Below are 23,683 nucleotides of genomic sequence, written 5' to 3'. Positions count from 1 at the left end.
TGTATGAAATTCAACTACTATGGACAGTTCAATTGTTCCATTTATGGAGAACTTCGAGTTATGGAAGTTCGAGTTGTGGAAGTTCTATTAAAAATATTGAAACAGTAACTAGCAAACCATTTTTTTTTTTTTGAAAATATTGGAATGAAAAATTCTTTTTTTTAAAGAATACATTTTTTTAAATTAAAAAATGTTGTTGTTGTTGCAAAATTCAAAAAAAAATCTCATTGTTTCTGTTGTTGTAAAACTCAAAAAATCGCATGATCTTCAAAAACAAATTCAAATTTGAATATAATTATTTTTCAAAATTAAAAAAAAAAATAATATTATGAAACTCAAAACATCGTTTGATATTCAGAAAAAATATTTTTTGTTTCCAATTTCTAAATTAGAATCATACGACCCTGACTTTATAGAATTTCTGGTTTACGCAACCGAAGCGACGGAATTGAAACTCATTTGAGTCAAAACTAATTTTCGGTTGAAAAAGTTTCCAAACATTAAAGCAAATTATTTTTGCTATTAAAAAAGCATTATAATTACATTAAGAATATTTGAAAATTAATATATAGATTTTTAATATTTTAATTATCTATTTTTTTTTTAATTTTGTTTCTTACAAAAATTGTCACATAATTTGAGCTTTTCGAATTTTTTCGATTTTAATTTCTTTAACAATTTTTTTCTATTCAATGAATTTTCAAAATTTTCCTAAAATTCCAACTTGACACTCTCAACAATTATTTTTTTTGTATATGCATTCTACAACCAACATTACTAAAAACGACAACTTTCTCAAAACCGAACAAAATTTGGCCTATTCGAAACAGCATAAATTTTTAACACATAAATATCGAAAAGTCAAACTGCTATTAGAACCAATATACAAACAACATAACGCAGAGTGGCTTGCGGTTTTCCCCAGCACACAATTCATTCTTATCAATACAAGTAAATTAGTTAGATAGAACTACAGAATAGAGAGAATGCCAACGCATAAACAATAAAATATTATACAAATATACAAATATATGTATTTAGAAGCCAAAACGCTTTAACTAACTGTGAATGAGTGTGTGTGCGTGTGTTTAACCAGTTTTATTGTTATGTCCAAAAGCGTTCGAAATTCGAAATGTTATTAGGAAACCCCTTCTTATGAAAATTAACATTTCTCACTGAATAACCAAATGCCTGAGAGTAATTTGTACGTTTGCTTGTTTTTTGTTGTTTTTGTTGTATGTAGTCATTATAAAGATCGGTTTGTATGCATGTATATTAATATGTGCGCTTGTAAGTTGCCGTTGAAGCTGTAGCGCGTCGAACATGTGTATCATGGGCATGTTGTTGTATTTAATTTATTCAATATGCAAATCGGCGGTCAGCAAAAGTAGAAGAAGCAGCAGCACAATGTGGAAGTTAGAGCAATAATACAAGTAATAAGACAGACAGACAGAAGTAAGAAGTGAGAAGTGTGAAGTGGAGCAGCGGGCGGGCGCGGGGAAGGAAGCGCAGTGATGCTGCTGCTGCTGTTATGCTTTCATGATCAATAATTAATAAAGCAAAGAATATATTGATCGTGTTTGTCGGCTGCTTACTTGCTTGGAAGCTTGTCTTGGGCGCTTGTGAACTTGGTTGGGTGCTTGTGCTCGCACGGCGGCTGCTAAGCAAAATACTACAAGACATTAATATTGTAACTTTGGCAGAAATATACGAAATAATTTATAGCAGCTATTAAGAATTCAGCGTGTTCAACGCTACAACAACAACGCGCCGTGTGATCAACACACACATGCAGTCAAAGATGAAAGCACAAAAGCACACATTTTGAAATAAACACGTTAAGCGAAGAGTAGTGTGGGACCTACGTAGGAAACGCACAGCGGTTGGGGGACGGACGGACATTGGACGTTGCTGTTGTTTGTGTGGCAGCGCTGTGGTGTAGCTGGTAAGCGTTGCGGACGGCTCTGCTACTTACAAAAAACGTGTGAATAATGTGTCGGCATTTTAATATGTTAAGCGATGGTTAGTTAATATTATTGGATTTTTGTTTAATGCTGCACCGCAGCCGCACAGCAGCGGTGAACGCAGTGGCGGCGGCGGCGGGTGAAGGCGAAAAATCAACGAACGGTATTGTTTTGTGCTTTTTCTGATTTGACGTTTTGTTGTTATTGTTAAATTTGATAAAACATGAATTTTTAAATTTTAGTAAATTTGTTATTGTTGTTAAATTTAATAATAAATAAATTTTTAAATTTTATAATATTTTGTTGTTATTATAGTTTCTCTTTTGTTATTATTATTATACTTTTTTTATCATTTCATTTGCATTGCTCATTTTCGTTTTTGTTTTAATTGGTACAGAAAATCTTCGAAATATTTATGACTAATTGCCCATTGCAAATGCTCAGATTTGCATATTTTTGCGTTCAAATTTTATTTTATGAGTCCGCACGCTCTTTATGATGGTCATGCGTAAACGCTATTAATTTATTTTTTTGCCAGTTTCTCCTTTTTTTAATATTTTCGGCGCTTAATTTATATTTATTTATTACTGTTTTGAAGGTAACACACACAGCATGGGTATTTGTGAATTTTTGCGTCCCAAAGCGTCTATTAATTAAGTTGAAGCCGCAATAGTTGGCGTACAGCAAATGACAAATGTTTTCAAATTGATTTATAACCCAATGCGCTAAAATTAGTTTTAAATGTAGTGCAGTGAAAAAAAGTATGGAATATGTTAAAAATTAAGACTATGCAAAATTTTTTTTATTTTGATGTTATGTTTGACATTGTAAAAGTACGGTATAGCGTAGCAAAATAATAAACTATGTTTTTTAAATAAATTATTTTCAAAATTATTAAATTTTAATTTCTTTGGAAAAATACATTTTCTTTGACAGGTACAAGGGAAGGAAATTGTTTTACATTTTTAAATTAAATCAAATTAAGATAAAGGTAATTCCATTTATACTGTAAAACTATATTTTATATTATTTGAAACAGCTCTCATTCATATCGATAGCACGAAAATGTTTTCATATTGATGAAAGTTTCCAATATTCAGTCTTATCACTGAGTTGGAATCAGTTGAGACCTAATATTCAGACTTATTATTTATCTGAATCATTTAATTTAATTTAATTATTGATCATAAGTTTTGAAGTGTTACTGTTTCTCGTTTTCGATAATGTTAACCGCCTGCACTACCATATAGATATTTGTTATATGTTTATGCTTTTTATGAAACAGGTTGTTGCAAAAATCAATAAAATAGTCAATAATAGTTGTTGTTAATTACTTGATTACAGAAGGTTAGTTCTATGAGAAATATTAAACGTATTTTAATAATTAAAAATATAATTATTTTTGAAGAAGAAATAAACGCTTTAGTGTTGAATGTATATAATTAGAGCAGAAGTCAAACATACCAAGCTTCAAAAACTGTAATTAGTCTTCAATTTAAAATTTGAATAGTTTTTGTAGGATTTTATCTATCCCAATAATTTAAATTGAGAATTTAAATAGGATGTTGAAGCTATATTTAAAGTAATTCTTCTTTTCACTGCAGGCAAATGTTGTAGTAACCACGATATATGAAGATATTAAATTAAAAGTGTTGCTTAAAACTTCATTTTTAAAATTGAATTAAAATTATTATAAAAATTGTATGCCACGCAAAATATCTCAAAGATGCGCTTATGTTCCTAGAGAATTTGTTATAATAATTTGCAAAAATGGAATCGTTTACCACTTGGGATCTTCCTAATTGCCTTGTATGTCCTCCGCTATTTATGGATATGGCTAATTGCTCTAAGTATACGTACAAATATTGTTTGAAAATATTTTTCGAAATTGAATGGGAAAAAAATTTCAGAAAAATTACAAAAAAGAATTGGACATATTTGCAGATTATTTTTATAAGAAACATAAGATTAACAAAAATCGAGAAAATCGGCCAAATGGCAGCACGAATATGATAAAAGGGCCAAAAATTCAATATAAATATTGTCGCCAACCTAATATTTGTATAGTATATAATCAGTCAAATATTTTCATATGTTTTGAAAACTATTAGTAAACAAAAATGCCAATTTGTGTCATCTAGTTAGTAAAAACTCAAAATAATGAAATTATTTCATTTCTTTTTATGAACTATATGATCAACTATTACTTACCAAAACTTTATGTCTCGCGTTAAAGCGACTTTGCTTGCACTTGGCTAACTGATAGCGTTTGTAGCTTGTTGTTGCGACGGCTAATAGCTTATGAGTATTCCAAATTTAGTAGCATCAGTGCACTGATTTAATGACTGAAATGCCACTATTTACACACAGAATTTATAAGTTTTCAAACCGTTTTATTTGCAAATTTTAATAGCACAACTATTTGACGCGCTGTGATACAAATACACTTAATGTAGATGTTGTTTTTGCGGTATATTTTATTGATTTCAAGCCAAGTTATAAGTCAGCTAAGTAAATACATATGTTTGTAATCCAATGGTATATATGAAAATCACTGATAGTTTTGAGTTTTTAACTAGATTGAAATTCGTTTATGTTTTTATTTGGTCTATATAACTTTTGAAATGTACACAAAGATTTGTTATTTTTCAAAAAATATTTTTTTTGCACGCTTTTGAACACAATTGTAGACGAAGCAACTGCTTTATGATTTTTTTTAAACTGCTATGCACTGCATTTAAGCTTTATTGTTGTTTGTTTTTCTGCGTTACTGTTTCATTTCTCTTTGCACATATTTTTTGCAATTATTTTTTGCTGTTTTTATTGCAATATTTTTTTTTTTTATTTTCAATGGGTTTTGCGTATCCCACACGCTTTATTTTTTCACACTTTTTGCGCTATACAGACGCTCTTACAATTGATTTGCATGCGCAATTGATTTAGTATAATGCTATTGCGAAAATTATACGCCAAGTTCGCTGCAAACTGCACAATTTGCTTGCAAATTACAGGCGCGAACACGTTTCTTCAAAAATGTATACAAAATAATATTATTTTTGATTATTATTAGCACTACGGATATACTGCGGCAACAGGCGAAAGACGATGGATAAGCGTAGCGCACAACACGACAACGACTACGACGCAAACGCTTCACAAAGACCGAGTGAACTGAATGAACGTAACTTTTGGACTGACTGTGGTGCGGCTTACGAGTCAGCAACACCTTTGTACTTGATGTGTGTGTGGCTGGTGTTGGTGTGTGTCGGTGTGGAAAAACTCGATTTCTTTTAAACCGGTGTGTGTGCGTGCATGAGTGTTGTTGTTGTTGCTGTTTGCTGTGTGTTTGCCAACTGTGTGCGTGTTGTGTGCAGTAGTAGTCACAGCCGACTCAGGGAACGAACGTAAGTGCGTTAGCGAAGGTGAGCTGTAAGCGAAATGAACGATTAGTGGCGGAGCTCTATACATAACAGAGGGGTTGACTATATACTCTATGCCGGAAGTGCGAAAGAGCGCGCATTAGAGTGTTGCCTATTGAGTAACGCCTAGCAAATGCGTGCACGAAAGAGATAAGTAACTCAATTGAGCGTCATCGAGTGTGTGTATGAGCGACAAAATATGCAGCGAGCGACTGAGTACGCGCTCAAGCAACACGACACAGAGTAGAGGAAGCGCACTGCACATGTGTTAGAAAGAGCTAGTTATATAAAATGTCTATCTGTAGATGGCTGCCTTGCTTGGCATAAATTGTTGTTATTACTGCGCTACGCTATACACTCAACACTTGAGCAATATGAATGCTTGTATGGTTGTTGTTGCTATCGCTGTTTGTAGATAATATTTATAAGCTCGTCGATATGCTTTGCAGATGTAAATACACATGAATGTATTCATTTGGAAGCCCAGTTGGCGGTTATTTGCTATTTATTGCCCCCCACCAACCACCTACTTACATACATTTCTTATGCTCACCCACACCGCTCCACCCACCATCAGCGGTATATCAAGCACCTACATACATATAAGCATGCCAGCAAATAGCGTAGCACAAGCTTAAAGCTAGCGTACACACACACACTCATGAGTACTATGCGCCAAAGCACCTATAACCACACCCCCTACGTCGGTTCAACAGCCGTACATTCGCCTCATCATCAGCAATAGCAGCAGCGGTAGCAGCCAAAAAGCGCGACTCTCTGCCGAAAACTTTGTAGTTACACTGTTTTGCAGCAAATGGTCGCCTATACAACAAACACATACATATATACATACAACAACACAAACGCATAGGACGAGTGGGTTGTGAACAGCCACCTCAATGTGTGTAGCTACCAACGCTATTGTAGGTACACCTCATCACTAACAGTAACGCTGTTTTTATGTTGCTGATTTGCTTTTTTTTGTTATTGTTGTTGCTGTCGCTTTTGCTTTGCTTTGCCTTGGCTCGACGTCGATCGATGTGCGCTGTTGTGGTGGGCTAGAAAAGGCTCAAGTGGTGTCATACAGTTTGTCACACACAGGATTGGAGCCCAGCCAAAATGTACTGTATATATGTACATATGGCTGTATGAATTTATCTATGTATGTAATTTATGACATGTGTTTGTGAATGTTTGTGTGTGTTTCCTATAGCATCACAAATGTCGGCTGAAACATTTTTTGTTTTATATTTTATGCATTTCAGCACGCGCCATCTTGCGACGCTTTGGCTCGATTTACATACACAAAAACATATACAGATAAGTACATACATATACAAATAACATACAGTCAAGTAGCCTACAAATATGTGCATATAGCTTTTCAAGTATATATTTATACATATATATTTTCTCCATATTTATATGTATGCAAAGGATCTCTAGCTAAAGTCTGCAAGCAAGCGCGCCCACACTCGACTATTTTACTTATTTTAACTACATATATACAAGTATGTATGTTTGTTTGCTATAAAAGCGAAAAAAAATTGCGAATAAAATATGCACGCAGGCTCTTCAGCTACCGTGAAAAGCTGAATGGAGCTTTGATTAAAATACACATGAATTACGTTGCAGCGAAATCGAATAGTTGGCGCTAATAAATTTGGAAGTTTTTCACAGATTTTGTTTTTTGCTGAGCATCGTTAATATGAATATGTGTATATAGACAACTACTGAATGTGATTGATTAAATCAAGAGATTACAATTGTAATTTAAACACATTAAATGTATATGTTGTGAACTGGAAATATGATGAGAAACGTAGCAAAATTTAGACCTTGTTACTTACCGTTTGATGTGTACTAAGAATGTAGGGAAGCTGGTTAATGACGTTAAATGCGTTTTTAGAACTCTTCTTCGCAATTATTACAAAACCATGACTCTTCGAAAATGTTGAAAAACATTGCACATTTTTGTAAAACAATTCAAAAACGATTCCAAAACCGGGATCATCACTTTTCGTTGGTCAAGATAATACAATCTATATACAAATACTTCAAAAAAAAAATTAATTTTCAAATTTCTATTCTGTATTAGAAGAATTGAATTCAATTTCCACTAAAAACGCCAGTTATTCTATAACAAAGTTATGTTAAGAATATTAAAAGCAAAGTAAAAATTAAGCTTTTGAAGGATTCGATGAAGATTCACTTTTTGGCGACAGTCAATATATGATTAAAATATAAGTATTCCTATCAATGACCTCAAAAAATAACTGAGTCTATGATATTTTCTCATAATAATGATATTTATATATTAAATATAATAATAATTATATTTTCTCATTTTCAGAGTGTAATTCTGACTTAGAAAATAATAACAATAACAAAAAATATACAATTTATAAATCTTGGGTAATCTAAAACTCATTGATAGTACTTATCCTGATCTACCCTTGTGCTTTTTCGAAATTTCATTATTCTCTATTAAGCTGATTTTATGTAGTTTTATTTTATACACTTAGCCAACATTGTTTAAGAATATAAAAAGAGTAAAAATATTGAAAATACCCTAAATTAAAAATATATATAGGTACAGAACCCTATATTTTGTTGCTATTTGACTCGATTTTTAATGTTAATCATCTTACAGTCATATGTATCGAGTTTATATAGAATATTAAACTATTTTTCAAACTACTGGTATCGGCAGAAGTAAATAATTGTATCTAATCTAATCTCTTTGAGAATGTTTATATGCTCTAGTGTATATATATGTTGATTCGATATACATATATTCCTCGTTTGATTTTGCGCTTTCTTTTCTATAGCACGCGATTATTAATTTTATATAAACGGAGCGAGCATTTATTAAAAATATTATTATAATTTATGTAATATAGAATATTATATTATAGAACCTTTTGAAAATTGGAAAATGTTAAAATTTTGTATGTATAAAATTATAAAAAAGATATTGTTGTCAATCAACTAAAATAAAGAGAAATTAAACAACGATATTAAAAATAATATTTTGTATGACATTAATACAATATATACAAACATACATATGCATAGATAAAAGAAACAAATGTATACATACCTGTACGCATGTTCCATTACACGCTTACCCCGTAGGAGGTTAACCTATGAAAGAAACAAAAAAAGACCTTGAAAAACTATGTATAATCTTCAGTTGACTCTTTGCCACGCAAACTATTGACTAACAGCGGAAAAATTAATTTCTTGCTCTACATAAATTAGTAACTAGAGCAACCTCTTTTGTATGATGTAAATTTGCATGCATTTAACCAGAGTTGTGGCAAATGCCATAACGTCAATGTTGTTGTAACTATTGCGAAATTAATAGCGACCAAAAATACCTGTTTTAGAACTAAGAAAGTCGCCGTCTTCAAAGACAAGACAGCTAGTCTGAAGTTTAATGGTTTGCATAGCTATGAATTGTATGTAATTGTTTGTATGTATGTATGTAAACAGCAAAGTCAATAATAAAAGTACTACTGTATACCATTTTCCATTTAAAGTTCTAAAGAGGGAGGTACAAAGGCATGTTATATGTAACATATCCTTGACTTTTGGCAGAACGCACATTGCAGAGCCGTTATAGTTGCGCTCGTTTTTATGACTTAGCGCTAAAATGTTAGGCAGGTAAACCAGAAAGCGTTTGACTATATGACGGGTGTTAAAAAGTGTCATTATTTTTGAGTGACTTCAATAGAAACGAAAAATTGCGGATTATGGAGTTTTTGTCGTAATACTTTGTTATAGAGCGCATCTCACTTTCAGTCGAACAAACCAAAAGTAGTAATTCTATGTAAAGACATTTCTTTCTTCAAGAAATTCGTTTTGTTTTATTTTTTTTTTGTAATTGGACTGCGAAAACGTGGCTTGCTATTATATTGGTCAATTAAATTAAAGTTAATAGTTTATTATTTAGTTATGTTAGTTAGTTAGTTATGTGGTCTATTGATAAAAAAAATCTTACATACATATATAACCTAATTAACTTTTTAAATGTTTTAAATAGATTTTTAGGAAAATGATTCATTATATTATCGATTTTAATAAACTTATTTATATATAGTTCCTGTTACTCCTGCAAGGAGCATAGGACCACAGTAAAACAGTTTCAATCATTTCTGTCACATGCCATACACTTTATTTCGGTTTGCGCAAAGTGTGCCCGATCCACGCCCACTTACGTTTGAGAATTTCGAAACGCAGTGGGGTTTGTTGCGTGCGTCTGCATAGTATTCTTCGAAGGCAACTGTTGAAGGTTATTTAGGAACCCATTAATTTACAACTTGAGGGGCTTAAAATTCAATATAAATTGTTCTATTAAATTTACAGGATTCGTTTTTTTCGATAAACGTTAATTTCACTTTTGTAATGCAAGACACTCAAATAAAAATAATTGCCAATAAATTTAAAAATATGAATAAATTGCGATAAAATAGAAACTGTTGTTAAATATTTTTAATTATGACAGTAATTTATTCCTAACAACACCATTGTTTAGTCCAAACAAATACTCCTCTTCATTACTCTCCAAAAAGTGATAGAGAGGTAATGCAGAGGATATAAACCGCCCCAACTTCGCTAATCACTGATTACCCTGTGAACAACAACATAGAAAGAAGAACGAGTGAATAACACAACTACATAGTTTCGATACACTAACAATAAATTATAACTAATTAATATAAAAAACAATTTACAAATATTGTCAACCCACACACCCATATATATATAACCATTTACGTAAATGTATTTTATATAAACTCAATATACGGAATTTATAACGTTCACTCTAAAACACTAACTCTTTTCTTCAAACGGAATCGGCTTCAACGTCGATTTAACTCGACAACAATCGATATATCGATCCTACAAAAAATAATAAATATAAAATGTGTGGTTTTCCCTTTAAAATTTAATTGAATCAAATTGAAATTATAGCCAACCTTTTGCTAAGTCATAGAATAAATAAATAAATTTATTCAATACATCTGAAAGTATTTCACTTTCCCTAGAAGTTGACATGAAGTCAAACTCTTACGAATAATAAGCGCAAATTAATTTTTCTGGCCTAAAATTTCATTACGTCTTGAAGTACGCCAAATTAAAGTCAAAATTAAAATTTTGCGAAATTAAAGCCAAAAACCCCAAGTTTCGCCTAAGCACTCCAAAAAGGGGCGGAAATGAGTGAGGCAGATGCACGGGCGCATAAAAAGTGCGCGACTGCAAATATTTGCTCGAATGGCTGCGCAGCGCGGACCATCTTCGACCAACACAGAATGCAACAACAGCAAAAGTCAAGACGGCGATACAGCCGCACAAAGAAGTTGAGAAGACATTTTGTTTGCATTTTTTACGCTATTATTTTTCTGCTTTTTTTGTGTTTAAAATGTGGCAAAAAAAAAACAAATAAGAAAAAATAATAATAAAACGCAAAAAAAAACAAAAGTGTGTATAGAAACAAGACAAAGGAATAAACGAGCTATGAAAAGCAGCGAACCAAGAAGGCGCAGAAGTCGCGAGTGAAATAGCAAACACAGCGACCAACCGCACAAACGCACAGACACACAAAGCACGAAATGAAAAATCGCAACAACATTGCCGCCATAATAACAACAACAACAGCAAATGTAATCAGCAGAAGTCGAATTGGAAGTCCTTTCAATTGCAACTTTTATTACCAACGCACACATATGTATGTATGTAAGTGTGTGTTGATTGTTGTTTTCTAGTGAATATCATAGGTTTTTATCACTTTCAGTGTTGTTGTTGTTGTTGTTGCATGAATAGCCAACTCCCACAGTTGCTGGCAATCAAATGTTGTCGCCAACATCAGCATAAATAATGCATGCTATTAATGCAACAAAAACAATAACTTACGAGACACTTAACACACACATGCACACACACAATGCGTGAGTGAAAATATAAATAAGCCAACAACAACAATAAAGTACAACAAGCGAAATTTGCTACAAATATGGCAACGAAATGAAAATGCAAGCTTCCAACGCAAAAGTGATTCAATCTTTTGTTTGCTGTTGTTGTAGTTATTGTGGACGCTACTTTTATTGGATTGTTGTCGCAGCATTATTTATACGTTTCGCATTGTTTGCAAAAACACATGTACATATGTACAGAAGTGTACATTATTATTGTTGTAGGTTTTATGTATATGTACATATGTATTATATTGTTATATGCCTGGACACAAAGCCAAAATGCACACATATACAAATGCTTATATAATACAATTTAGGAATTTGCTACATAGTATTACAGATATCTACTACGAAGAAAAATATGATTTTCTTCAGTTTTCCTAAAAATTTAATTTGTGTTCAAGATACTTGGACCAGGTTTAAGAACATACTTAGAAAAGAACTGCTTAAATCTGTAGCTTGGAAGTACCCAACGACAGATGCTTCCAACATGAAAGGAAATTATATATTCTTCTCCATTATTATAGTCCAAAGTATTCTCTATAGTTATGTTTTGAAACTTCTTAGCTATGGTTGACATTTTTTATAGGGACCTTAGTCTCTTGGTATGACATATCCTAATACAAAAGCTTTAACAACCGGAACATTCAGGTGTTGGTGCAGACACTAGTTGAGAGAAGTTCACAAAAGTTCATCCGTCATTTGTAATTCATACAATTTTAGTTAAGAATTTATATAGTTATGAAATATATACTTTTATAAATGTCCTTTTTTAATATTTGAGTGTTCTTAGCAGCAATCAGTCATGTCGAACAAAATCTGTTATTACTTATTAGCTTGGGTACATATTTTTAAATGAAAAATACGAAAAAGACGTAAAAATACAATGAGAAGATGATAGTCCAAGAAATGTAAAATCTATAACTTAAAACTTTTAAAATGATTTTTCAATGTAAATCCTCCTCCGCCTAGATACTATACTGGATGAGGTCAGAGATCTGTTCTATTACATTTCTCAACAAAATAAGCAAACTTTTGTATTAAGAAATTGATATAGAAATTGATAGAAATAATAAATAATGCCATTTCTGGCTACGGTATTACCTTCTTATCATCCTATCATTATGTATATGGAAAATAAACCGTAAATATTCCAATTCTCCCATCATCATAAGTTTCTAATTTTGCGGGTACTTTCATTTCTCCAAGTTATTCCAAATGATATCAGATCTTATTCCAGAGAGGGTATTGATAAAAAATATTGAGATAATAATTTGAACCAAATATGTATAGCTTATTTATTGTACTCTACTGTATTATAAGTAAAGTCCTCTCTCGACGAACCAAAATCAAACTCTACAAATCACCCATTATTCCCGTCCTGATGTATGGCGCTGAAGTGTGGACGATGGCAACATCCGATGAGACGACTCTTGGTGTTTTCGAGAGAAAGGTTTTGCGCAAGATTTATGGTCCTTAAAACGTTGACATAGTCCAGCAAATAAAAAGACAGCGGCTACGCTGGCTAGGTCATGTTGTTCGAATGGATGAAAACACTCCAGCTCTGAAAGTGTTCGATGCGGTACCCGCTGGAGGAAGCCGCGGAAGAGGACGTTGGAAGGACCAAGTTGAAAGTGATCCAGCTTCCCTTGGTGTTTCCAGTTGGCGCCAAAAAGCAAAAAGGAGGAACGAGTGGCGTGCTCTGGTGGATTCGGCTATAATCGCTTAAAGCGGTTCCTACGCCAAATATATATATATATATATATATATATTTAAATATATATATATATATATATATTTAAACTGATGTTTTTACACAGATAATTTTAATGTGATCTAAGCCTATGTTAAATCATAACACCTTTACTTTGGAATAACAAAATCTTCAAATACGCCCTTTTAGCATATCCGAGTTTGGTATCTTTAATGTCCGCATACACGGAATACAATCTTAATAGGGGCCTTGGTCTTCCATAAATTAATAATTTTTGGAGATTGAATTGTAGCTCGCAAAGAACCTGAGTTATGGTTCCTAGGATTATATAGTTGAGCTGAAGAATGTTTTTGCTATAGTAAGGTCTACGCTTCTGTTTTCCTATGGAACTTATAGACGCGCCGATGCCATTTAAGCATATCGCTCATTTACTTGAATAGTGTCACAACTCAAAAATCACGATTTTTGAGTTGAATATGCAGAAATGTGCACAATTTCAGCGTCCATATTGTATAAAAATTTCAATCCGATGCGTAGAAAAATAAACCGTGAAATAAGAATGTGCCTTTATTAAACTTGTTATGTTGCATTATTTTTTAACTACAATAACGACACTACTCAGTTGTGCCAGAATTAGGCATGGATTTTTATCTGAAAGAGAGACATATTTTGTGTTACAACACATATTGTTATAGAGTGCATTTGGGTTTCTTTTCAGAAAGAACGACATATTTTGTATTACAACGAAATTGGTGAAAAGTAATTAAATTTTTCGTATTGATTTTTTTCTGCAAAAACGACATATTTGACTTATGACGGCGAAATTGATTTATATTTTTCACAAATAACGACACAATTCAAAATGGGTCACGTTTGTGCCCAAGAAAAAGCATTAGTATCCTCTATTTGGTCCATTTATGCTGAACATTGTATTTAATATATTACAGGCCACTAGATTTGTCAATAAACGATGGATGGCCTTTTTCTATATTTGCTAAATTAGAGACAATTGAAAACTTTAAATCGCTCTCCTGAAAAATCGACTTTTTTGAGTTGTGACACTATTCAAGTAAATGAGCGATATGTTTAAAGATAATGTTTATGCGTAGTATCAAAATATCCTTGGTGTTCGAAAATTTAAATTCCGTTTAAATAATATTATAAAGAATTATTTTCTCAAAAAGTTGAAAAATCAAGCTCGGACTGGAACAAAAAGGCGTTTCAAATTATAATTAAGATGAAGAATTACTCACATAAGCAATACACATTCAATTCACAATACCCCTCCATTAAAATATAGACTTCTAGTTTTTTTTGCTTTTTAACTAACCTTCCAATCTTCGAATTTGCAATTTGAATTCTATCACATCGCTAATCAACCAAGTATATAACCAAAAACCAATTTATGCAGTGATAATTTACTGTGGCATTACTATTTATTTATTGTGATTTTTTTCTGAACTTATATTTGTTTTCTTTGCATCTCATAATCTTTGGACCCCGACGATTGAAATTTGAAACTATTTTGACAACAGTGGCATATGATTTTTTCGTAACAGAGGCTGCTGGAAAACTTTATGTCATACTTTCCCAGACAATGAGCGGAAGTCAATATTTATGTAAGAATGGATTAAGATATTTCGCCAAGGATTAGACAAATTTAATCCTCACAATTTGATAATTTGCTTTGTTTGCACATGAAGATGGGCACAAGGGCAGATAGTTGATGGACGAAAGTATATATGTATAAGCGCTTATGTATACATATTTGCACGTCAGAATGTCTAATGTGTCAACCAAATAGCGGTGTTTGTAAAGCTGATGAAGAAAATGAGAGTTTATTAATGAAAACAAATAATTAGTTGGAATGAAGGCAAATTGATTGACATTTAATATAAGAATTTGGAAAAAATAGGTTGGAAATGTTATGTGGGTCACATAAGGGTTAAGGAAATATATATTAAATACAAGTCTCGAGCTGCAGTAATATTAAAAAAAAAACATTTTCTGAAAAAAACTAATTTTGAGTTCTCAAATTAAGATACTAACAGACCAGTCTGTCAATCGTAGCCAACCGCGTTCGAGGCGTTTTTGGGAGTTTCTGCGCACTAATGCTTATGAGCGCTATGGCGATAATGAAGAAGTAAAAGCAAGTGCACAGCATAATAGAAAGGTGAAGAATGACGATTTTGTATGGTTTCTTGTTTAGCTGCATGCTGTTTTTATTTAGTCCGTCTCGCGGCTGGGCGCATAGGCTGAGCTCGCTGGTTGCCGCCGCTGCCTTGTTGTGGTGGTTAAACGCGCAAAACCGCAAAATACTACTTCTGGAAGATTTGAGTCACGTGTTGACCGGTTGGCGGTGCGCTTTTCACCATTCAGCCGCCAAGCGTTCGACTACTCAACAGTGTGCGTTACCTTTTCGCTGTTCACAGTTCGCAGTTTGCAATGCCCATCAATCGATGAACTTCTTTGTTTTTGTTATTGTTTTTACCTTACTTGTGTACATACACAATAGGGAAATATCGCAAGTACCGGCATGCAAAAGGCCGAACTCATCAACCACCTGCTGATAGTCATCAAGGCAAATCTTACTCATACTACGCGCTGGCTAGCTGATGGAAAGCCGGTAGACAGGCAGTAACTTGTTGTTATTTTTTGCATTGACTGCATGTAGCATCGAACAACCGACTGACTGACTTCCAGTTTGACTGACTGGTCTACCCGCCTGTGCCTCTCATATGCAAGCGTTGACTATCGTTGTCACCGTCGGTCACTTGCTCGTATGTACGACTGATTAAGTTCAGTATTGTGTTTGCAAAAGACCGAGTTAGCGTATAGTTCGTGCAACGTAGTTCTTCCAAACGACCTATTTTTTGCGACTAATCCCTTCTAACACATCGCTCGTTTAAGGAGTGTGCGGTACAGTGGGACAATTTGCATATAAAATAGACAAACTTATGATGGCCGCGAAAAGCGGCATATTTTCAATATTTCTTAAAAAAAAAACCGGGAATAGACATTTAATGAGAAATTATTGAAATTTTTGAAAAAAATATATTAATGCCCTGTCCTGTCACATCACCCTCGAGAAATGGGCCCGGCGCGTTGACAGCATAACTATTAGCGGAATCGTATTAAGCGAAAAACACATACATACATACTTGGTAAAGACTTTAAACCAAAACTTGGAAGAAAAGAAGAGAATTGAATATTTGGCAAAGGCTTTAATGAAAAAAATGGTCCCAATTTAAAATTGAAAAAAAAAACTTTGCCCAGAATAGGTGTAAATCTTTTTTCGATAACCTATATGAAACTCATCAACATCAGTTGAGCAGTTTTAAGAAACTTTACAACCGACTTTGTATTTTGAGAAAAGGATTAACTCTATCTCCCATATATAGAATGTGTCTTTTAGAAGGGAAAATCACTTCTTTACTGATTATTTTGTTCACTTTCGTCCATCAACCCACATCTAACCTATAAGAAGCCACTCACTCGGTTACAAAATGCGACGCTAGAAGGAATAACGGTATATTGTACTATTATATATATAAAACGGCGGAGAATTTTAACCTTTAAGCTGTTTGAACCTGTTAATGTCATTGGAATACATTGTCTATAATTCAATGAATCGAAATTTAATAAAAACACCTACTTACTATCCTAACCTCATAATATTAAGATATCCAATATTATGAGGTTATATGGATATATATTATTATATTATTTGTTTGCTAATCCCCGATTTGCTTCAGTTCTTCAAAATATTATGGAAACTGTTGAGATCAGGAGTTTTGAAGCCCTTTTTTGGCCTTATTGAGACGTTGATAACAAGCCTCCGTGTTTATTATTTAGCCTATGCCAGTCAATGATTGTGGAATCCAAAATTAATATTATATTTATTCAGTTGATATTAGGTTGGCAAATATCTCCCTTCTGCTTTTTTGCTCTTTATTCAATGCTTTATAAAAAGTGTTACAGTGATTGGTTTTAGTTCAAATATGAACCGTTTCGTTCGATAATCTATTTCCATCTAGACGGCAACTTCAAAATACCCCCCTCGTAGAAGCCCCCTCCTTATTTGCTAAGAATGGGGTTCGCCATGGACAAGAACAGGTGGTAATCACTTGTCGCTATGTCCAGCCTATACGTGGATGCGATAAAACCTCCCATCCCAGCTCCCGTAGCTTCTGACAAGTCATCAACGAAGTGTGCGGTCTGGCGTTGGCCTGGTGGAACACTATATCCTTCCTGTTGACCAATTCTTGACGCTTCTGGTCGATCGCCTGCTTCAAGCGGTCCAGTTGTTCGCAGTAGATATATGAGCAGGTCATAGTGGAATATTCCCTTCCTATCCCACCAAACACACAGCAAAACCATCCTTGCTGTCTTTCCGGCTTGGCCACTGTTTTAGATTCACTGGCCTTCGACCACGACTGTTTTCGCTTGATACTGTTGTATGTGATCCATTTTTCGTCGCCAGTCACCATCCGCTTTAAAAATGGGTCGAGTTCGGAAGGAAGATATTTGCCTTTTTAGGGCGCTAGGTCACTTAAGTCATTTTGGGTAGATATCTATTTGTTTTTATAATTTTGAAATATGAGTTTCCCATAAGACTATATTTTTAAAACCTCTGATTTTTGATAAAATATTTTGATAATTTGTTATATGATGTAACTATATTTTGGTTAATATATTTTATGCATATGTATTTAATTTTAAAAATATTATTTATTAATTAAAATATTTTAAATTTATTTAATGACAGAATTACTTTTCCCCTTAATATAATATGTAACGAATAAATGTCTAACTTGCTGCAAAACCAGCCCACAACATTTTTTTGCCAATTTTCTTCCTGAAACAACCCACTGTGCCGACTAATTTCAGTCAAATATGCCACGTAAATTTCCATACACTGCCGCTGGCGGGCGGATCCGCTGGGCAGGTGAAAGACAATGGGCAAAGACAATGAAGTTGAGTTGAGTCGGTTGTCGGCTGCACGGGTCCAGAGTCAGTAGGTACGCGTACATAACGTTGCATGCTTGCAAATGAAAAGCCAAACAAAAGCAAACTGCATACAAACACATGCACACACACATGCAAATGTCGGCGTAAATGTACAACGCAATGCAAATATGCACAGCCGAATTAGCAGCAAGGGGATTAACCGCATTCAGCCGCCGTTACCATTGCCGTTATCGTCGCTTCGCTTGCCTTTGTTGCAGCTCCTTTCTTAACCTCACTATGTAGAAGTGTATGGATGTGTGTAAGTGTGTGTGCATTGCGGTTTACGGAATTGCCGCCTTAATCGCCGGCATTGTTTCAGCGTGTGTTGAAAATAAAAACAGTAGCAACTGAACATCAGTACCTGGGCGGCATTAATCTGGGACGTCGCAGTCATGCCATGCTATGTTCTGACTGGTGCGCGATGGTGGCCACCAACAAGTTGACAACAAGTGAACACAGTTCGCCAGGATTGAATGCCCGTGAGTTATGTAGCCATGCAAGAGTTTGTAAGCAAGTGTGCTCGAAAGGTGCTTCCAGCCTGAGGCGAAACCTAATTTCCAGCCTCAAATTTTGCCCAACTCGTTGTTGTCGACATATATTGCCATAAATAGTATTTATAGCTATGCTAAGGGTTATATTAGTAGGCATGCAAATTTTGAATTGCTATTTTAACGCATGTTAACCCAGTAAAGAGTTTATATGTCGTGTAAGCGAACTTAATACTACGTGTGGTTTCATCATTGTATTTCTCAAGACATTTTCAAACCTTACCTAAGGGTTTCCTAGAATAATTCTCGAATGAAAAGTAATTGATTTCGTATTTTTTAGCTAGTTCGATCTTACTTCTTCATAGGTAATGGTAGTCTGTATAATATTTCTTGTACAACTCTAGTTCAAAGTAACCTCGTTAAATCACTAGTAATCTTACACAAAGTCTTCTGGACTTCATTACATTAGAAACGAATTATAGTATATAACCATAGTGATGCTAGCTTTCTCTGACATCTCCTTTAAGCTTCTCAGTGCTTTAGTACTTCGTTAATCTATATGGGAATATGACGGTACAAACTACCACAGAACCTCAGCTCAACTTTAAAAATGGTTAATAATTTTGCTTCGATTTTTTATCTATGAGACTTTAGCTCATTTTTAGACTTATGTGCGATTCTTAGAATAAATATATGCTATCAAAGATCTCTTTTTGATCTTCATTAAAGAGTAGTGACTTGAAGAATGCCAAAACAAGAACCATCATGAGGTTATGGTATTACCCGAAACATAATTGGTTCTGATTTGATAGAGAAAACATAACAAAAAGTTTAATGCATACTTAGACTTTGGATAATCAGAGATCATTATTATTGATTTGCCTCATTTTTGACACAGAGGCCTACTATTATAGGAAACGCATCTCTTTTGTATTTCTTTAGAATATCTGAGAGATTTATTGGTATTTTCGGTAAAAAATTAGCCATAAGCATTGAGGTCCTCATGTTCGATATCTGGGGCCTTGAAATGTTGAAGTCCAATCTCGACGATTTTTAGACAGGCGATGTCATACTAAAACAAGTAAGGAAGGGCTAAGTTCGAGTGTAACCGAACATTTTATACTCTCGCAATTTATTTATTTAACTTTATTTATATTATATAATACACAATTTGACCCACCTATTCGTCATATATATTGTATAAAGTCCATTGAAAGTTGGAAACTCTAATATTAGGTTAGAAGCACCGAGGTCCGGACAGACAGACATCCGGATTTGAACTTTACTCGTCACCCTGATCACTTTGGTATATATAACCTTATATCTAACTCGTTTAATTTTAGGACTTACAAACAGCCGTTATGTGGACAAAACTATAATACTCTCTTAGCAACTTTTGTTGCGAGAGTATAAAAACAGTATTTGCGCAAAGTTTTGGTTCGACATGTTCACTGGTGCGAATCAGATGGATTTCAAAAGTGTGATATAAGGAAAGGCATAAGGGAAAGTAGGCATGATTGTGAATCGAGTTCGATCATTTTCAAACTAAACCATTGGGATATCAGAGACTTTTTGTGAAGCGAAATTTGTTGAAATCGGTTGCGTAGTTCCTTAGGTATGGATATTGACCCATAAGTGGCGGACTCCACGCCTATTGGCCATTTTTTGTACCAATTTCAGTGTATATTTTCTGCACCATCTTTACCATAAACTACATTTAAGGTTTCTGGTGATTTTTCTTCGTGATTAAATCACTTTTTGTAGTTTTCAACAGGTTTGGTTATAAACCGATTTAATCTATTTTCATGCTGCATAATGAAGTGTCTAAAGGAAATAACTTTAAAAAGTTTGGTTGATATAGCTTTAGTAGTTTACGAGATATGTACAAAGCACTTGATATGGGGAGGGACCACGCCCTAAAAAAATCATCCAGATATGACTTATATCTAACTATTTAAATTCAGGACTTAGAAACAGCGTTACAAATCTGTGAAACATGTTGTAAGAGTATACAAATATAGATACTTGTGTACTACTCATCTTCAAATATTTTTGACTTCGGGTAATGAAGATTCACGACGATTTTTGAAAGCAGAAGGATGAAATTTTCAATTATTAAAAAAAAATCCTTCTCGGATATATCTATATCTAACTAATTTATTTATACTTCACTCAGATAGAATAGAAAAGACCAAGCGATTAAGATTTTATTATTGAACACCTTAGCAACTGCCAACAATACCAACAACAGGCAACAAGTTAGTGGCCACTATTCACATACACATCTATATATGCACGTATGTATGCAAACGTTATGTGTTTGTATGTATACAATATACAATATATACTAGATTTGCAAATATATACATACAGAAATTTGAAAATTTGCCTTTCGCAAACAATAGATAATAAAATTAAATGGAAAAACGTAGCATTTACTCGCTTGCCCCAGATTAAGTAGTGCGCGTTCCCCGCAACCGTTACCGCCATCGGTGAGATAACCTTCGCCCTGGTTGCTACTGGTGCCTCGGTGCCTTTTGCAACGAAGCAGCGCGAAACAATGGCGCTTAAATAGGAACGAATCGCCGAGCACCTTTGTAGTGCGAGGGTATTTAGCGCGCGTCCGGGAAGCAGTGGGTGTTGCCGCAGAGGTGCTCGTTGCGGCTTCACGGCATTTTTGCGAAAACGCGCGCCGCCGCAGCAGCTCTATTGTATTGGGTTAAAGGGTTAACTGCGTTCTTGCGCTAAGCAGCAGCCACTTGCACCGGTTGCACGGGCTGTGTACATGTGTATACATGTGTTTGTTTGTCTGCTCGAAGAATGGCACTGCGCATCATTTACATTTAACGGATTACAATATAACGATTTAGTCGCTGCAAATACCCACTTAATCTCAATGCAGTCGACAGTCGAGTCCTGTATGATCCTCTGTGTTATCCTTGTGCATTCATGCAGTTCCAAGTAAAGTGCTGTTATTGTAAATGGCTTTTAAACTGATGTAATTATGATTGTGCCCGCGCGTGGTTTTATGCATTCTGGTGTACTTACAGATATACATAGTAGACAATTCACTTGAATATTTTTTTGCTGGAAATTTGAACTGTCTAATCTACTAATTAACTGTGGCGGTAACAAAATCTCGAAAACCACTGATTTTCCAACAGTTAATTAAGGGAAAAGTTATTTTTTTAATATACTGCTACGATATATATATGTATTGGAGGTTCAACATGTTTTGAGAACTCTAATTACAATATTAGCCGATGACAGGTTTAAAACTAATCGATGACGTTTTGGAACTACTTTCTCATGTTGTTGTTGTTGTAATAATCTATACTGCTATTATAAAGAGGAAAGATTTTGCATGTATGTTTGAATAAACTCAAAAACTACTGCCCCTATGTCAAAAATTCTTTCACCATTGGAAAGCTATGTCCACCCTGAGTAACATATTTTGCTAGAATCTTAACTTTATGGAAAGTGTTCCCAGGGGAGGGTATCAAAAAAACTCTGAAACTGAAAATCGCTTGCAAGTCATTCTCTTCGCATCACAAGGAAAGGTTTATAAAAGTTGTTTCTCAACTGATTGTTAAAAAACGTCACATTTTCTAAAATTTAAGTTTGACGAGCCCACGTCTTTGTTGTGCTTTTTCTACGTAATTGCATTCTACATGAATGTTTTCATCGTCTCAGTCTTTGGTTAGTAGTAAGGTTCCATCATCTCTCACAAATTTTAAAGCAGTTTTTATTTCATAAACTGAGCATAAATAAAACGTCTCCTTCTCTACTCATATAAGAGCGAGATTTGACTGGAAAATATGCATTAAATAATGTTTTGATTGTTTGTTCAGAAGGGATTGGAAATTAGCCGATTATGTTCTTCGATTCAAAGGGAGCCTTGTAGATATGCATATTTCTTTCCTCAGTTGTTAAAATAGTATATTTCGGTGCGATCCTTCAAATAGCTCGAAGATTTTTAGTTCGAATAACGCGAACCATAGTTGCATTTTTTTCAGACCCAGAACTGTCCCTGTCCAAAATTATTTAGAGAATATTTTAAATAATACTGCATTTCTTCCACCACAAACTTGGCCATTAAAATCGCTCGAGAACACAAATAAATGTAAAAAAATTTGGCATATTTTATGAACAGAAAATTTAGACTTATAAAGTGGATCCTTCAATAGTATATATAGGAAATTCTGCAGTGTAGCTTTCTCTCATACAACTCCACTTTTCTCACGTTGCCAAGCGTTAATAAACTGTCTAGGTCACAAAAGTCACTATAAGAATATGTTTACTACAATTAAAATCGCAGCTTTGATTACTTCTAATTAAAAATATTTATAATAATAATTGAAAGAAACTTTTATTTATAAATTGCACTGTTTAATGAGAAGCAATTTGATTTCATGGATCATTAATATTTTATACTGACTTGGACCTCTTTGGACGACAGGTGTTGGTTGGCAATATACTCTTAGAGAAGGGACCTTTGAAATCTTTTCAAACAAAAAAATATATATAATTGAATGTAGTTAAGTGGATTTTGATGTGTAAATCAAGAATTAATAAAGATCTCGAAAGCACCTTGATCTATAGTACATAGTATGAGTAGTAGAGAATATATACATAAGAGTGGTTTACAATAGTGTCTCCTTTTTTCCTTTAATAGCACAATTTGGTTTACTTTTACTAATTTATATCACACACATATTCGCACAGTACTCTTAAAATAAAAAATATATATAAAGAGTACGCTCATATGCTACATATATGTATATTTGCTGATAAACTAAGTGACATACTCAGGCATTAATATTTTAATTGCCAAAACCACTTAAATGGTTGAAAAGCTAGTAAATGCGGCGAATCATATTTTTAATATAATAAATTATTTATGACAGCGACTTTTATACTTGTAAATACATATTAACAGAAACATATACATAAACACACAGACATTTGCTCATCACCAAATCTCGCATTCACCCATTTTTTTTATACTTTTTGTTTACTTAAATTGCTTAAATTCTTAATTAAATTATTAAATTTTCCGCGGATTTCATTTAATTATATTATTTACACTAATAAATTAAGAAATAAA

The 23,683-nt window shown here is 33.6% G+C and overlaps 2 protein-coding genes across 4 annotated transcripts in view; both read right to left on the bottom strand.

Annotated features, from left to right (window-relative positions):
* LOC105210033 (homeotic protein ocelliless) overlaps window positions 1-23,683 on the bottom strand; it is a 65,818-nt gene that overhangs the window by 25,959 nt on the left and 16,176 nt on the right. For both annotated transcript variants that reach the window (XM_011180748.3, XM_011180750.3), the window contains exon 2: window positions 8,487-8,530. In XM_011180748.3, the coding sequence (XP_011179050.1) occupies window positions 8,487-8,503 (17 nt within the window). In that variant the 5' untranslated portion in view covers window positions 8,504-8,530. The remainder of the gene's footprint in view (window positions 1-8,486; window positions 8,531-23,683) is intronic.
* LOC105210035 (DENN domain-containing protein Crag) overlaps window positions 4,730-23,683 on the bottom strand; it is a 105,721-nt gene continuing 86,767 nt past the window's right edge. For both annotated transcript variants that reach the window (XM_011180754.3, XM_011180756.3), the window contains 2 exons: window positions 8,487-8,530; window positions 4,730-5,391 (listed from right to left, as the gene is read on the bottom strand). The gene's annotated coding sequence lies outside the window, so the exon portion shown is untranslated. The remainder of the gene's footprint in view (window positions 5,392-8,486; window positions 8,531-23,683) is intronic.

The sequence above is a fragment of the Zeugodacus cucurbitae genome, chromosome 5 (genome assembly GCF_028554725.1).
Source record: "Zeugodacus cucurbitae isolate PBARC_wt_2022May chromosome 5, idZeuCucr1.2, whole genome shotgun sequence".
Taxonomy (NCBI): domain Eukaryota; kingdom Metazoa; phylum Arthropoda; class Insecta; order Diptera; family Tephritidae; genus Zeugodacus; species Zeugodacus cucurbitae.
The sequence above is the reverse complement of the archived record's forward strand: the minus strand, read 5'-3'. Positions and strand labels throughout refer to the sequence as shown.